General features: G+C 48.4%; 5 protein-coding genes across 5 annotated transcripts; 2 read left to right on the top strand and 3 right to left on the bottom strand.

Annotated features, from left to right (window-relative positions):
- Positions 1-3,124: 3,124 nt before the first annotated feature.
- On the bottom strand, positions 3,125-10,231 carry BKA55DRAFT_692130 (NUC071 domain-containing protein; the record flags this gene model as incomplete). The annotated part of the gene is made up of 1 exon (XM_046199736.1): positions 3,125-10,231. One exon carries the CDS (start codon positions 10,229-10,231, stop codon positions 3,125-3,127), a length of 7,107 nt encoding a protein of 2,368 aa, XP_046047544.1.
- Positions 10,232-11,077: 846 nt separating this feature from the next.
- BKA55DRAFT_573640 (uncharacterized protein) lies at positions 11,078-11,748 on the top strand. The gene is made up of 4 exons (XM_046193221.1): positions 11,078-11,254; positions 11,308-11,343; positions 11,412-11,527; positions 11,580-11,748. The coding sequence occupies exons 1-4, from the start codon at positions 11,242-11,244 to the stop codon at positions 11,631-11,633; spliced, it is 219 nt and encodes a 72-aa protein (XP_046047543.1). The 5' UTR covers positions 11,078-11,241; the 3' UTR covers positions 11,634-11,748.
- On the bottom strand, positions 11,749-12,689 carry BKA55DRAFT_573637 (Sin3 associated polypeptide p18-domain-containing protein). The gene is made up of 2 exons (XM_046193220.1): positions 12,516-12,689; positions 11,749-12,448 (listed from the first exon to the last, which is right to left on the bottom strand). Exons 1-2 carry the CDS (start codon positions 12,599-12,601, stop codon positions 11,830-11,832), a joined length of 705 nt encoding a protein of 234 aa, XP_046047542.1. The 5' UTR covers positions 12,602-12,689; the 3' UTR covers positions 11,749-11,829.
- Positions 12,690-12,744: 55 nt separating this feature from the next.
- Positions 12,745-14,109, top strand: BKA55DRAFT_573635 (uncharacterized protein). Its single transcript, XM_046193219.1, has 2 exons — positions 12,745-13,647; positions 13,697-14,109. Exons 1-2 carry the CDS (start codon positions 12,931-12,933, stop codon positions 14,018-14,020), a joined length of 1,041 nt encoding a protein of 346 aa, XP_046047541.1. The 5' UTR covers positions 12,745-12,930; the 3' UTR covers positions 14,021-14,109.
- A 232-nt stretch (positions 14,110-14,341) lies between these two features.
- BKA55DRAFT_541227 (26S proteasome subunit RPN7-domain-containing protein) lies at positions 14,342-15,975 on the bottom strand (the record flags this gene model as incomplete). The annotated part of the gene is made up of 5 exons (XM_046190358.1): positions 14,342-14,575; positions 14,626-15,387; positions 15,439-15,728; positions 15,778-15,822; positions 15,906-15,975. 5 exons carry the CDS (start codon positions 15,973-15,975, stop codon positions 14,342-14,344), a joined length of 1,401 nt encoding a protein of 466 aa, XP_046047540.1.
- Between the last annotated feature and the right edge of the window lie 398 nt (positions 15,976-16,373).

Genomic DNA, 16,373 nt, shown 5'->3' with positions numbered 1-16,373 from the left:
CGGTAACGGGCAGCGACATCCACATCAGAATTGGTGACCGAGATGAGTCTGATAGTGACTGCCTTGGCAAGATAATGGATGCAAATGAGAGCTTCTGGTAAAGGCCATGACGCCGAAAAATATGGGAACTCAGACATATGCGCAGATGCTTGCTTGTCTGAGAAGCATGGAGCTGTATGCGATGCGATACTGCATCAGGCTGGACCTACCCGGTCCTGAGCCGGGACCAAGATAGAAAATGTGTGTTGGCTTGAAACCTGACGATATGTCAAAAGGATGAACGCCCCATATCGAGGCCGCTATCGACAGTGGCTGGTGCTGGTGCGTGTGCCCAGAACAGCCCTATTGAGCGGGCATTGACATTCCGTTCGGAGTGCCCAAGATTGCGCTGTTCAATGCCTCATGCCAATCAATCAGACGGCCCTTGGAAGGCGTGCATCGCGTAGGGTAACAGGCGTTTTGAAGTCGAAACACGCATGATGTTGAGGCCGAAAAGAGCCTGGGGATCCGGCAAGACGGTGTTCCGGCGGCAGGGACGCATTAACAAGCATCTCCTGATGTGCGAGTGTGACAAGTCAAGTCGAGTCAACGGTTTTGTCACTGTCATGGTCGTCATGAACGAGACGTCAATTGGGGGATCGGATGCCAGGACCCCGGTTCAGGAACAGGAACAGGAGGTCGGGAATGACCTTCTAGAAGGACCTTCTAGCGCCTACAGGGCCTTGTTGGGAGTCGGGACCTTGGCTAGCGTACAGGACCCTAGTTGCTGGTGGAGCGGAATGAGCACGCGCCGCCCTGAGTGTGATTGAAGATGGGCAATAGTGGATGTAAGTCGTCGGACGGTAACTCCTTAAGGATATCCGGCGATGAATGGGCTGAACTTTGAGTGGTGATGGCACGAGATGCTTGCTTGGAGTTGAAATGTAGAGATGATGATACTGTCAAAGGGGGAATGATGAGTAGGGAGAAATGGAGGCTTGGCTGAGAGGGGGAACAGGGGGAAGTTGCCTGAGCATGATTTGGCCAGTTTGAAGATTTGGAAAGAACCACCAAGGCAGACTGAGTATCAAAATTGAGGAAGGAGAAGAGGTAGTGGTGCCTTCCAGAAAAATGCCTTGGAGTTTTACGTAGTAGGCGGGCACTAAAGAATGAACGTCATTGAAGTCAAGCGGGCGATGGTAGGTAGCAATTGGTCTAGAGAATGCAACAGTATCGCTTCCCCACGATGACAGCAACCTAATCTCAGCTATATCCCGAGCACACTATTACTTTATTAACAATCTATCACAGCGAAATAGTGCCAACATGACAGGCTAGGTCGTGGATCGACAGATAGATCGAGGTTTTTAGTCTATGAATAGTATTATTCTAGGTTGGCAGCTCATCCAAGCTCTTCTGCATTATCTATTTGAAACGCTGAACACACTAGATATAGTGATTTGACAGATCGATATAGGCAGGACTGTCTATAAGTCGACGATATATACCGAGAGTTAATATTATTAATCAGAAACATCAACACGAACGGTTTTTGTTCTGTTGATCTAATCTGATCTCATTGTTCATGATATTCATTCTCAGTAAATGTAGCTGTTGGTAATTGACTGATTTAAAGCTGACACTATATGGGTTGACCTCGAACCAGCACAACACAATGCATTGCAAACCTAAGATACCCTAAACAATGAGACAAGACTATTGAACAAAGCTCACTTTACGTGATGGTGAATAAGCCAGCCATGACCGGAGCATTGTCTCATCAAGTGATAGCCCAGCCTCTAGGTAGTCCAGCTCAACGGCCCGGAAACTAGAATCGCTGTGGGAATGTGACTGACTGCCTGCCGTGACCCAATTCTGGGGGGAGGGATCGTCCATCTTACCGAGCAATGGCAGCTCAGGGCCTGGTCTTTGACGCCATCTTTGGCTCGAACCACCTTGTAACTATCCCTAGTCAACCTTACAGGCTTCTTACTGCAGGTACGGAACGCCTAGACTATGTACCTATGCGGGTCACTTGTCAAGGAGGTAAAAAGACATGGGTTCGGCTGGGCTGGGTTGACCAGAATAGTAATCGACGTCAGCGAAATTCGCGTAGATCTCCAGCTCTTAACCCCTGAAAACCCAACGGCCAAAAATAACAAGATACACCCGTCCTAATGCCATTTGCCCCACAACGTAAAGAGAAAGATCTTCAGTGAATTTCCAAAGATATCGTTATAACATAGGTGACTATAGGTAAACGAAAAACCTAAATAGGAGGGGAAATCTTTGCTGATCTATTTGAAAAATCTTTACCTAAATTACCATAGGATCTTCTCTCAACTCCGCCACTTAAGACTATCAAACTATCAAAGCTTTCTATTTCATAACCTCGCTTCCAATATTCGCATGAATGCATAAATGACCAATTTTACTCCCCCACGCAGCTGACTGACAGCTCAGCGCGCTTCCACGCCCTCGGTCAAGCCGCCTTTTAGTACGGTACGGCCCTTGCACGAATCTATTCCCAATTCTGCCGCCTACAGTTTTCTATCTCCATATTCCATCTCCCTTCTCCCAACGAGACGGTCAATTACCCGGCTATCGACGTGGGTCATCCATGCGAACCCTTGTCGCCATCCGTCATCTGCATCCGCATGCATCTTGCTGGTCGATGTCGATGACTTCTTTTTAGACTTTACACCCAAGGGGAAAAGAAAGGAAAAGAATTGCTATCCATACCTAGATCCCGTGCAGGTGTGTGATCTAGATTTGTTAGATGATTTATTTTATATAATTTTATATAACTTTATGAGAAGAAATGAACATAATCTAATTTTATTTATAATTTTAGTGTTTATGATAACATTTCCTAAGTTATGACCACGCTGGAGTGTACTCAGCTTCGTCACAAGCATGATCCAAATCCTTTGCAGAAGTTGTCAACACCATATACGGAAATCATCCCGTCACTAATCAAGTCAAATGATGCGTTATCTCGGCTTCAATTTCTCCATCTTCTCATTGTACCATAGCTATTTTACAACATGCATGAAAAATTACACCCAGTCTGCCCAGGTCAACTAATTGATTACAAAAAAAATGCTCCCTTCTTTGATAAAACAACGCCCATTTACCCACTACTTTAAGCAAAGTTATCCGATCGGTCCACCCAAATATCCTCCAGTTCCGCGAAGTTAACGAAATGCACTGGTCTGTGCTGGTCGCTATAGAACGGCAGTGGCGTATCCAGCTTGACGTGGACAGGCTTCTTCTCCATTCCATTAAACGCATTTCCCATAAAACTGTAGTTCCACCTGCCATCATCCGGTACCAAGAAGAATCCCCTGAACCGTGGGCTCAGCAACAGCTTTCGCTTCTCACCCATTGTCGTAGTAAATCCTTGAGGTTGATCACTCTGGGTGTCCTTATTCTCAGCTCCCCACTTGTAGCCAGCCGGTGTGAGGCCCCACGCCGATAGAGATACACTGCCAGGTGTGAATGCGACCGAGACCGTGACGGTGTTGGTCTTGTCCCACTCATTATGCGCATCGAGGAGCTTTGAGTGTTCTGTCACATCCATGGCAGACATGTAAGGTAGTTCGCTACCAGAGACGGTGTGGATCACACCCAGAGGCTCCATTCCTTCAAGGAACTCGCTCTGAGGAAGTTGCTGGGGTAGTTGGACGTTGCGGAGGCCGCCAATCTGCGGGATCATAACGATACACTTGATCTCCTTGACCTGGTCATTGTCGGGGGCTGAAGAACCGTACAGGTAGCCAGCGACTTGCACTCTGAGGTCAGCAATAGTGATGAAACGCTTCAGAATGTTGTTGGGCATGACGTAGGTGATGTCATCGAGATCATTATCAACCGACGAGACGTAGATGTTCTTTGCTCGTGTGCGTAAGTTGGATGTAGCAATAGCTCGTGTTCGCCATTCGGTCTTGGAGGCAAATGTTTGCTGCTCAAACTGCGAAGTTGTGGTAACGATGATCTCTTCGCCGTGCACGTTCTGGGTCTTGGTGGTCACAGCCGTCAACTGTGCCTGCTCTTGTTGCTGCTTCTCAATCTCGGCGGCTTGTTGCCGTTGCATTGATGGGGCCGAAATTTCCATACCCAGGATAATGTCTCGCACTTCACTGGTCGTCAAACTGGAGACATTGACGTTGTTCTTCTTGCCGTAATCATTTAGGATAAGATCTCGAAGCTGCGTTTCAACCTTGATCCAGTCCTCGTCTGACAGCGATGGCCAAATATGGTGCTCATGTGTGATGACAGTCTTGTCAGGTCGGAGGATGAGCTTGGTCTTGTCAGGGTTGACGTGGAGCGCGCGCAGAATAAGAACAAGACGAGAGAAGGCAGTGTAAGACGAAATACTCTTCAGCCACTCATCGTACAGGTTGAAAAGCACCATCTGAGGTTCAGTGGCACGCAGGATCATGTCACCAAGCTTTTCCACTTTCATCGCTGCCTGGAAGGGAAGCTGAAGCTCTGAAGCCCGAATAGAAATATTAGGGAAGTCGAGCAAGTGGACTTCCAGAGGATCCAAAAGACCCTTTCTTGTCACAATCAGCTGCTTGGGTTGTTCTTCCACAGGCAATGATCGGATCAGAGCAGCGACTTCTTCGGCTGTCTTCCACTTGGCGAGCTGACCAAGACGCTTCTGTCCAGCCCAGACGCTAGTATGAATGATCTTGAGGAACAGCTGTCCGGTTCGTGGATTGAAGATGAAGATAGCACCGTTGATGGGCTTGGTTGTCAAGTTACCCTCGAAGGTCTTGTGAATGGTAACACGGTAGACGTTTGTGTCATCGATAAACAGCTGTGTCTGGTTGCTGAACAATTCCGAGTAGTTCTGGGAGTTCAAGAATTCCTGGTTACTCTCAGATGCGTAGAGTTGAAGGCCCTTTCGGATACGCTCGCGCAAAACGTACAGAGCGGGGTTGGCCTTCATGATCTTGGCCATAGCCTGCTGCACAAGAACCTTGAGACCAGGGAAGTACATGCCGTAAGCAGAATAGAGGTTGTAGGCAAGATCAATACCAATCATTAGACCAGTAGCTGAGGGGTAGATACTGGCACTGTCTGTCGTATAGTCAAGATACTTGGCACGTGTGTACCGTTCAATATCATGTGAGTCGTAATCGCCATATCGGAGCTGGACATCAATCCAGAATTTGTTGGTAGTTGTCTGCTCAATAACATCCTTGGTGTCGTAAAGAAGTGATGGTCTGGTCACGTTCCACTTGTGGTTGGAGAAAAGAAGGATATCGGCACAAGAACTGTTCATCTTGTAAGACTTTCGAGGATGGATAGTCTCTTTCTGAACTGTCTCAATGCCGAGAGATTCCAGTTCCTGGTCAAATACCTGGCAAAGATCCATAACAACAGACTCATGGATCTTCTGCCACAAATGAGCTCGGAAGATCTGGATCAGCGAGATCTTCAGAGTAGGAATCTTTCCGTGCAAGAAAATGCCAGTTAAATCAAGCTGGACCTGGAAACCCACGTAGACGTTGGCTCGGTTGATGGTGGGTGACCACCACAAAGTGAAGCGACGGTTCGGGATTTGATTAAGTCCACTTCTTTGAGCATTTGTCAACTTCTTGAACTTCATACTCTCTTCAAAGCCGCTCGCCTTTTCCCAGAAGAGGCCTTCCCATGAAGGGAAACCTGTTGCTTTGAAGAGGGTGTGTTCAAGAATGGTCTCAACACCACCCAGTGCTTGGATCACATCGGTACGATAAGCGTTCAGGTTCCACAATTTTCCATCATGACGTTGACTAGTCCACCAGAAAGGATTATTCTTCATCAATTGATAGATCTTGAATTCAGCTCGAGCTCGGAATCCCTTGTCGAAGCTCAGGGTGCTTCGGTCCTTTTGGAACAGGGTGTTGATTCGAGGAAGACCGCGGTCCCAGCTATCTTCGAGATCCTCGAGAGTAAGACGACGGTTCTGTTGATTAGCTTCAAGACGTTTCTGGGAATATTCTGTCCAGACTCGTTGAGAGTCGATGAACTCGGCCTCCCAAGGGATGATGTACCGGAAAATGTTCGGGATGAGGGTCTCCTCATCGTGGGTCATTCCTGCCCTGTAATGAGTAACGCCAGTGTCGGTTTGCTTTGACCAACGCTTATCACTGGCAGGAATGAGAATATGTGAGCCCGAAATCATGCCCAGACCACCAAGCTCCTTGGGGGTATAGAAGACGGCAGGGGGGAAACGAGAAGGCATCTTGGAGTTCAGACCAATCTTGACGCGAGTTTGAATCTTGGTCTCACACTTGACGATTGTATCAAGAAGGTCGACGGTCGATACAGCCGCCTCGCGATAGTAAGTAAAGAGGGCGATCAACGCCGTGTTCCACTTGTTGGCAATCTTGGTGAAAGTTGTAGAGCCCGATGACATGAGAATCTGTCGGATACGGTTGTTGAACTTCTGAATATCCTCCTCGGTGACTTGCAGGAAAGCGTGGGCTGTCCTCTCCTTTGTGGTGTTGTCGACAAGAGACCACACACTATCCTTAACAGGGAATTCTTCATTCTGGTTGCGAATCTTGGGGAGAATGCGGACTTCGAAACCACACATAGAGAAGAGCAAGTTGGGGTTATCACGACTGTAAACGCTGACAAAGCTATCATCCCACTCAATCGTTGTTACGGATCGAGGCAGACGGTTCTTCAGGTCCCAGAAGACAGCTCGTCCGAGGTTCACATCATGGCGCATCAGGCGCATGCGAGAATCTCTTGGCCAGCACTTCTTGCTCTTGTATCCGATAACGTTCTCAAAGTTAGGGTCAGGTTGTTCGGTGAGGAATCTTTGGATGAGGTCTCGAGACTCCTCAGCAGTAAATCTGAGGAAGATCCAAACCTTGTCGATGTATCGAGTGTAGAGTCGGATAGGATGACTGGACTCGGTCTCTCGGTCACGGAACTGCAAGAAGTCGTTGGGGCTTTGAGGTGGTCCAGCAATTTCACTGGCTCGCTGAGGACCCAGAAGCAGAAGGTCCAACACAAGACCATAGAATTGGAACACAAACGCAGAGAACTGTAAGCCACGGATCATGCCATAACTGTTGACATGGTTCATGTCCTTGTAGGTGAGCTGAACATTGTTCTTGGCCGTGATATAATCCGCCAAATTGTGGTCCATAATCAGCCTGAGTAGAGAGTTCAGAAGTGTGAGCTCCATCTTTTCGTAAACCTTGGAAAGTTCCGTCTCGATCATGACATTGCATTCGCCATTCTCAGTCTGCCACACACGGTCGAGGTTGTTGATACCCTGTGCCCACTTGTAAACAAGCAGAGGCGGGACCTCGGAATCTGATGGCTTGATCCAGGCAGGGAAAAGATGTCGCTGATCTGCTTGATACCAAAGGTATTGATCCAGGTAAGCATCGCTAATCTTCTCGATAGGCTCAATATCATAGACAGGGTTGATGGTGCTGTAGTTGTCGTTCATGTCGATGTTGACTTCCTTGAAAGCTCGCTGGGTAAGCAAGAAACGCTTGATACGCTCCAATGTGGTTCCAGGACTATCATACGCTTGCTCAATCAAGGCCAGTTCCTCTCGTTGACTTTGGTTGAGACGGCCCTTCACTGAATATGCCTCCCTCAGGCGCTCAAGCGCAAGAATGAGAATCTTGGTGTCGTGCTTGTAAGAAACACTTGGGAAGGGGATAGGAGAGAACTTGCGAGACTCAAGCCAATGCACGGTGGTGGTGTAGATGGCAATGGCTTCTTCGGAGGACACGTAAGGGCCATCCTTCATGTGATTATGCTGGCGTTCTTGCTCAGCCTTGAGCCAAAGTCGAGTCAAACGACCAACGTTTTTCTTGGCGACAGTCTTGTCAACAGTAGCTCCTCGTCGAATACGCTCACGGTTGTAGTGGGCAACTGAGATCCACCAATCGGCCTTGGACTTGACGTATCGGAGAATGATATTCTCAATAGGAGCAGGCAGGCCAGGAACCTTCCAGGGGATGTTGCTCTTCCAGCATCTCCAGGCCTCAGACAAATGCTGAAGCACGGTGTTGACCTTGTTCTGTTTGATACCCTCGGGCATCATGTCCATAAGATCAGCCATAACGGATGCGCGGAGCTCCAAATCAAAATGAGACTCCACACGTTGCTTAGTGACGGTCTTTGCAACTCCCTTGCTATGTCGACCCTCAAATTGACGAGACAAAAGATTTCCTAACCATCTCTCAAGCAAAGGAATGATACCTCGCATGAAGAAAAGCCAGACCCTCCAAGCGGGAGCCCAGAAACCACATCCAGGACCCTTGCCGACGGGTCCAGAATTAAATCGGTAGTAAATAAGATGCTTCAGATCCTTACAAGTTCGAATCTGGTGCATCAGTTTGTATTTGTATCGGTACATACCCGTGAGCTGACCAACGTGGTTGAAGGCGTAAAGGATACCATCTGCAAGTTGGAAGGCGTCAATATTTCCAAGTCTGTACTGAACTTGGGCATCAACGATAAGCTTTGTAAGCCTCAAGATTTCTCGCATGAGATGGAAAGCGTTTCCGAAACGAGACTTCTTTCGCTCCTTGGTGGTCAAGGTCTTGACGGGCTTCAAATTAAAGTTGTAATCGAGGTGAAGATATGTCAAGTTCTTGCGGTGGATAAGGAGGTTAAGCATATTGAAACCCTGGCGACAAACCTGCAGACCAGCCTCGACCCAATCGATGGTTGTCTGCTGGAAGAACTTGGTTTGCTTGAGGGATCGCATCAAGTTCTGCTTGTTTTGCGCCTTTGGCTTCTTCTTGTGCAGTTCATTCAATACGAAATTCTTGAGGAGCTTCTGGTATGAGACTCGGACCTTGACTGGAGGTCGATCGGAGGGAGGGTGCTCGAGGTACCACTGTTTGACTAGAGGCACATCTTGTGCTCGAACCATGCGTCCAGATCGTCGGTCAAATGGATAAGGTGCCCACCAAAGTTCGACAGCAGATGATGTGTTCTCATTCTCGATATCCTCGTCGGCAAGGAACGGCTCGACTCCAGCTGGAAGCTCAAAAGCATCATCTTCGGACTCCTCAATGTTGCCGGCGCCAAATATTTCGTCCTCGTGGGAAACCTCAACATTCTTGGGTGCAACGGTTCGCGAAGAGATGGGGTTGATGCGGCGATCGAAATGGAACGTCGGGAGATCAGGGTCATCCGCACGATTGAATACGACCTGGGGGTGTGAGTGCCACGATAAATGAACACTCCTTGGTAGCGAATTATAGAGGTACGGGTAGGCGACCCTGAACTCGGTTCGGATGGGGTTTCGGAAGATGATGCGATCAATCGCATTAAACTCGCCGAAGTCTTCATCGTTAGGGTCGATATCCTTGTACAGTGGTTCAAAACGAGGACCGCCAGGAAGGGCGACGTTAAGAGCCTTGGCTGTTAACAAGCTCTTGAGGTCGAAGAGATAGAAGTAGTTCTTGTCAACGACGTCAGAAACAAGTGGTCGACTCAGACGGAAAAGGGTCGCCATCTGAGGTAGTGTGAGGTTCCAGGCCTTGTAGCTTGGACCGTTGACGTGCGGTGTATCTAGAAGGGGTCTGTGGTCATAGAACCATTCATATACGGCTTCGTCATCTTCCTCATCCAACTCCATCTGAATCGGCTCAAGTGGCTCAACATCCTCCAAGTTTTCCGCCCACGACAGGGGAGGCTCTTCGTCATCGAAAGGCGGGAATCGCATACGCTTGAATAGTCTTCTGTCGGCCTTTTCTTTGCGCATAAACGTCCACATCATAGCCCACTGCGCAAAGAAAACAGGTTCGATAACACGCGGGATCTCGTTGACCAAAGTTAAGCACCCGTTTACATGATAGAGCACCTTGACTTCCCGTGCCGATTCCCATGGCATCGGCATATTTTCAAGGAGCTTCAGAACTGCGTGTGGCATGAACTTGAGGGCTCCTAAGTAGCTTCTCTTATCATTCGTATATTTCTTCTGGGAAACATCTCCGATATCCTTGACGATCTTGCGCAGATGTTCCGGAGGCATGTCGGCCTTTTGAGTCTGCACGAATCCTCCTTTCCGCTTCTCACCGAACCGGTTGCGCTGGGATTTCACCCATTCCTTCTTCTTCTGGGCAAATTTCGCCATCTGAGGATCGGTCGGAGGGCGATAACCTGGTGGTGGCGGAGCTGGAGTCGAGGGAGGAGGAGGCAGAGAAGACGATGGCGGAGGCGGAGGAGGAGGTCCCCATCCTGGGGGAGGAGGTGGAGGAAGGTGCGACATGATTGCTTCTTGATGCGCTCAAGAGAAAGGAAAGGATCGTGAAGCTGTCGCTATTAGGCTGAGCGCCGTTGCGCGTGATTAGTCACGCTACCGGTTCCAAAGCGCTATCGGTATTAATATTAGTAATAGCTGGTTTGTCGCCGTTATTTGGTGATGAAATTGATGCTGGTCGCGCAGATTTTGAGCAGGCACGACCAGGGGTAGATGGTAGGGAGCTTTTGAGAAAGTTGCCTTCATCACGATAAATTCTGGGAGATGGCCTGGGAGACGCGCTTCAGTGGGTCTTCTCACGTGACTCTGACAACACGGGTATAAGTCGTGGCTCATACCGAATGCAATCCATGATATCCAAGACTTATTTATGATCTTAGCTAGGTATCTATACTGCTTGATTAAGGTAGGTTTTATTGTTTATGCAGCTGAATCTCTTCTTAATTTCTGTCCATTCATTTATGCCGGCATCTCTATTTAAACTACCTTACTATCGATTACAGTTGGAAGCTTGACAACTCATTTTATAGTTAAAGGCCAGATTATAAGAATAGAAAATCCAAGTAGCTTCAATTTCAAGTTTCGAGTCGTTTGTGAAAATAGCACCGACAATGACTGATAATGAGGATGTTTATGAACATTACTAGAATGTAAGTTGTATTCATATTTGGCATTCAAATGAGCTACAACTGTCACATGCAACACCCTCACCTAAAACCAGCAGGAACCAACATTCAGACTACGAAGCATTGATGAAAAATGCTTAAAACCAATAGAGGTATCACTAAAAAGCATACTTCAAAAAGATTACAGTATAACTGGCTAAATATGGCTAAGGTACAGGGTAGGTTTCCTAATGCTAGCTGCCCAATGGTAGCTGCCATAATTAAGTCACAGACTTAGGTAATCATCAAAGCTACAATCGTCGTCCTAGGTTAAGCATCACTCAAACCGACCATCACGACGGCCAATTCGTCCCGCAAACCACTCTAGCACGACACAAATCACCGTCAATCAAAATGGCGCACCTCAGTAGGTCAAATAGAGACCAATAATTCCGAACTATGCTAACCGCTGCTCTACAGACGTCAAGCCGGACCCGGCCTACCTCAAATATGCCGGTGCGTGACTTCTCCCCGACCTTGACAGCAACGCCTTCGACTCGAGCGCAATCTGACAATGTGAATAGCTATGATGAAGACGCGCCATCACTACTTCCGATGGACGCCCCGAACTGCCAGGCTCACCTTCATTTACGTTGCCGTAATCCCCTCCATTATGGGCTACATCGCCTACAAGACCGACGTAAGTCAAGGAACAGGGACTGCGACGACCACCGAAATGCTGACAAGTGAAGGGACTCTGGGATTTCCGAGCGAAGCGAAAGGGCGACCTCGTTTACGAGAAATAAATCGACCGGGCATTGGAGATTCAAGATGTGTACATATGTAAAGCACCCTGATTGGGATAGAGCCCATGGTAGGGATTCAATTGAACCGAGGTCAACGATTAACGAATGGCCGCTGAGATTGTGATATGTCCGATACTTTGAATGGAAAATGGGTATAATCGAACGTGACGCTATCAAACTAAGCACTGGGTGTCTGCTACCACCTCCCTCTACCTCTCGATCGCCCACTGGAGGTGTCTGGTAATTTTTCGCCTCTCCTCCAATCACCCATTGGGAAATCTCCCCCGACATCATCCCTCCAGCCAGATCGTCCTCCTCTTGGATTCCTACGGCCAGAACCGTTATCTCGACCTCCTCGGAGAGTCCCTCGGACTTCATGCGGACCCGAAGCCTGCTCCCTTCGCACGCTTGAAGCAGATGCCACCGAGCCATCCGAGAGTGGTGGTAATATTGCGCAAGTTATGTAGTCGCCAACTACAAATCGACACTCGTTAAGGGTCTTGTTTTTGTCGTCACTGCCTCTTATTGTGACATCCATGGATATATCACCAGATGTGTCTGCGCCGGAATCACCACCTAAAACAATGCTGCCGAGGTCCTTAACCCCGTATTTTGGGGGAGCATTTGAAACAGCGGCGGTGTTTCGAAGATCTGGAAATACCAACTGAAATACAAGACGACATCCTATAGAGGGTGAAGGCAATGCTGACTTTTTGGCGCCTGCAAGTTCCAGAGCCAACTCATTCAGCGTACAGTCTGCCCATGTATACACAGGTATATGTGGTGGCAAACTATGCGACTCAAATTCATCTGGTCTATGAGTAAAACATTATTAACTTCTTATGCTGTAAAGCCATCTATATCGGGAGGGGGCATGTATACCTATGAAGAGATCCTGTACGATAGAAGAGTTGTAGCAAGAAAGGTGTTGTATCTTCGCGTAGTGGCTTTTCTGGAGAGGAAGACATCTTAGAAGACTGAAAAGAGAGAAAAAGGGAAAATTGTGAGACTCAGTTATTATGGTGAAGCTTTGTTGTTCAAGTTGCGAATGATGAGAGGCATCACTAAAGTATCCAAATTAACCGATCTATATCCGCTTAAACCATCATGACTTCGCGCTCCATCAACAATTTGTGAACTCTTACCATTTACAGACTGCGACAACAGGTTTTCGAACACCGAGCGGCACCATTCTCTCAATCTCCCAATATCAACCATTGGCCAATTCTAATTTTGAATCAACGCTCCTGCATCAGGAACATCAACACGTTGATAAAAACGCCATCCAATCGACACCATGGATTTCGTGGCGCTGATGAACAAAGAGCTCTCAAAGAGCAAGAAGAGCTCCGGCACCGAGGAAAAGAAGTACTTGAAACGTTCAGAGATCGAAGCGCAAAGAAAAGAAGCATACCTTGCTGAACAAAAAGCGCTGGAGGCCGAGCGCGAAGCCAGAGCAGCCGCCAAGCGCAAACGAGAGGAAGATGCCGCCGCCGAGAACGCCGCCCGCGAGGAGAAGCGTCGCAAACTTGCCGAGGATATGCGCAGAAGGCGCGAAGAGCAAGAAGCCGAAGAAGAACGAGCCCGAAGGAAGCGACTTGGTTTGCCAGAGCTGGTCAAGGCTAAGAGCGAAGACGTTGAGGATGGTGTCCATGCGAGCGAGGATATACCGGAGGAGGAGCTCGTTGAAAAGTTGAGGGGGTTGGGTGAACCGGCTATCTTGTTTGGAGAGAATCACTCTACGAAATTGAGACGATATCGCAAGTTGACGACAGTCATGACCAAGGGCCCAATACCGACAACGTTAGAACTCGTGGATGAGAAAGATATGAAGGTGACTACTGAACTACCGAAAGACAAGGAAGGCAGGAAGTGGCTATTTCGACAACTGGCAAGCTACTTTACGATGGTTCTTACTGAGTACGAGCGAGCTATGGAGGCTGAGAAGCGGGATACGAGTGCCAGCAAAACGGCATATAATGCTATGGTACAGACTCGAGAGAACATGAAACCAGTAAATCATCCTTATTCTACGAAACAAGATGCGTACTAACAATTTGCAGCTATTCCGCAAGTTTGAGCAAGGCGAACTTGACGACGACATTCTCAAGCCTGTTACAGAAATTGTTCAAGCTCTTCAAGAGCGTCGTTACGTGGATGCCAACGACGGATATCTACGCCTGAGTATTGGCAAGGCAGCATGGCCTATCGGTGTCACCATGGTAGGCATTCACGAGCGTAGCGCTCGCGAGAAGCTACACGATGGAGAGAAGGGCCATGTAATGGGAGACGAGGTTACGCGCAAGTATCTTCAGAGCATCAAACGCTGCCTGACCTTCGCACAAGTGCGATGGCCTCCCACAGACTTGCGACAGTTGATGGGCTGAAGAATAGTATGTAGCTAGAGGCAAGGGCTCGAACTTAATAATGATACCCCCTTGAACAAGAATGATCAAAACATATGCATAAGAACAACAGTAGATGGAATGATTTATTTCGAAGTATGCTCCTGACGCCTCATCTAATCTACCGCATTGTAGTTCCATACCCTTAAGCGGATAACCATAATCAGGAATTCCTAACGCCTAGGCCGTAATGCGATACGCAGTTCATTCGTTCAGATTGTGATACCCAGCTCGCCCAGCTTCCCCTTTGAATCAGCCAAAAAGGACCAAGGCGAACAATTTTAAATGACTGCACCGAAATTTCTAGGCCTCGACGGCGCCTGGCTGTCCCGGTGGTTTGTTCTCACCGTACCACTGTTCATTTATTTCACGACCACCAAGGCCGGGTCCTTTTGCCCTTCCTGCAACCTCGAGACCGGCGGCAATGAGGTTCATACGGCGGAGTCTCTCCTTGGCCTCCTCCTCGTACTTGGTAGCAACCTCAAGTGCCTGCTTCTGCATCTCAAGTCTCGGGTTGGGTTGGTCGGCAATGAGCAACTATTGAGAATCAGTGCGTGGTCTAGATGGTAAAAGAAAAGGTTGCCCACCTGATTCTTGATATCTAGACGGGCCTTGAGTGTTCCTTCACGGATCATAGATACGAGCTCCATCTCGACTGACTCTCCTTCCTGCGCAAATGCTTGGTTCAAGCTCTCGAGGGTGACGCATGAGAATGGTATGAAGTACTGGACAATGCATTTTCTTCGGATCTGTGAGTAGAGCGTTGAGACATGGCGCTGTAGGTAGATGTCCAGGAGACAGTCGTTTCGAATAGACTCGAGAATAGCAAGGCAGTTTGAGTATCTGCCATTAACAAAAAGGCTGATGGCCTTGCGGACGTGCGATTCATGTTCTAGGAATGAGCGGAATGACTGGTTGTCCAAGACTCGAGTTTGAAGCTCCTGTCTTTCCATAGTGGCCAGGGCAAGGAGACCTCCGTAAACGGCGATGTCGTTAGGGCTAGCGATGTGGTTGTATTGCGCAGGCGGTACGGTGAAGTCGACTTGGAGGAAGTTGTTGGCTGCATCCTTGTAGTGCTTAAGACCAAGGAGCGCAATACCGGAGACAAGTTTTGTGTATGGCTGATAGGTACGTTCCTCCTCACCACTCTGAACACCAACGATCTTACCCAGATTGTTAAGAACCATGGTCCAGTCGCGTCTAGCGATATAGACATTAACGAGGTGGATGCCACAATCAATAATGTGTTTGGTGGTGGTTACGTCCTGGCGCATGCGGTTGTACGCCTCGGCTGCTGCCTCTAAATATCCCGTTTTCTCGAAATGCTGACCCAGATCTTCGTTTCCCATCTAAGCAAAGTTAGGAGGTTATATTCACAGAGGTCTGAAGTTTGCACGCACTCGGATGCTCTCTTTGATCAAATTGTGTCGGTATTGCTTAAGCTGGGTTTCGAGCCGTGAGGCTTCGATCTTATTCTCGCGCTCGACTCTATCAATCCATGCTTGGTCTTTTTGGGCTTCGGGGTCATCTGGAGCAGCAACACGAATACAGCCCCAAGCTTCAACGTATAGGGACACATCTGAGCCTTTTTTAATCTCGGTGATAGCAGCCTTCAGCGCGTCGATACAAAGTGGTACGGAGGATTTTCCGATTTGGATGAGGCGATCGATTCTTGTTCGGCCTAGACGAGCTGTCAACGGGTACATCGAGGTGGCATCAGTGCAATCGAGGTGACGGACCGGTGTAGTTCTGGATATAGAGATCGAGGTCGAGCTTTGGTTGTTCTAGAGATGCAAGTCAGCATATTATTCTAGAGGCGCATCTCGAAGCCAGTGTTCACGGCTTTGATGACATCAACTCAACGAACCTTTGATAACGATGCCACCCAAGTTGCTCATCTGGCCAAAGAAAGCCATCAGAGGGCTTGATTCGGACATTTCGAAGCTGTGTATAGCTTATACACACCCAAACACACCTATTAAACAATGCGGGATGGATACAAAGAGCTATCTGTAACTTGACGTGTGGTTTGGTGGATAGCAATCGCTTGCTGCTAGGCTACAGTGGGGTAGGACAAGGTGGGGGAGGCTCGGTGAGGGGGGAGACAGACCGGGGCAACATGGGTGGACTTCGGTGAGTCAAGGTGAAGATTTGGTGGCGGTAAGTGGAGAGCCGATTCGGTCCCGAGCCTCCGACAGCCCTCAGCATGGCTTCTTGGTTGCTGACGATCCAAAAGAAGCTTTTCTGACTACAGCAAGGCTAGCCTTAGGTTTGACTCAGGACTTCGCGATGACGTCCTGTGACCTTTCCTGACAATTGATACATATTATGGAAC

This window comes from Fusarium redolens, assembly GCF_020744475.1.
Source record: "Fusarium redolens strain MPI-CAGE-AT-0023 chromosome Unknown BKA55scaffold_11, whole genome shotgun sequence".
Classification (NCBI taxonomy): Eukaryota; Fungi; Ascomycota; class Sordariomycetes; order Hypocreales; family Nectriaceae; genus Fusarium; species Fusarium redolens.
Note: the sequence above shows the minus strand (reverse complement) of the source record. Positions and strands in the feature narration are given on the sequence as shown.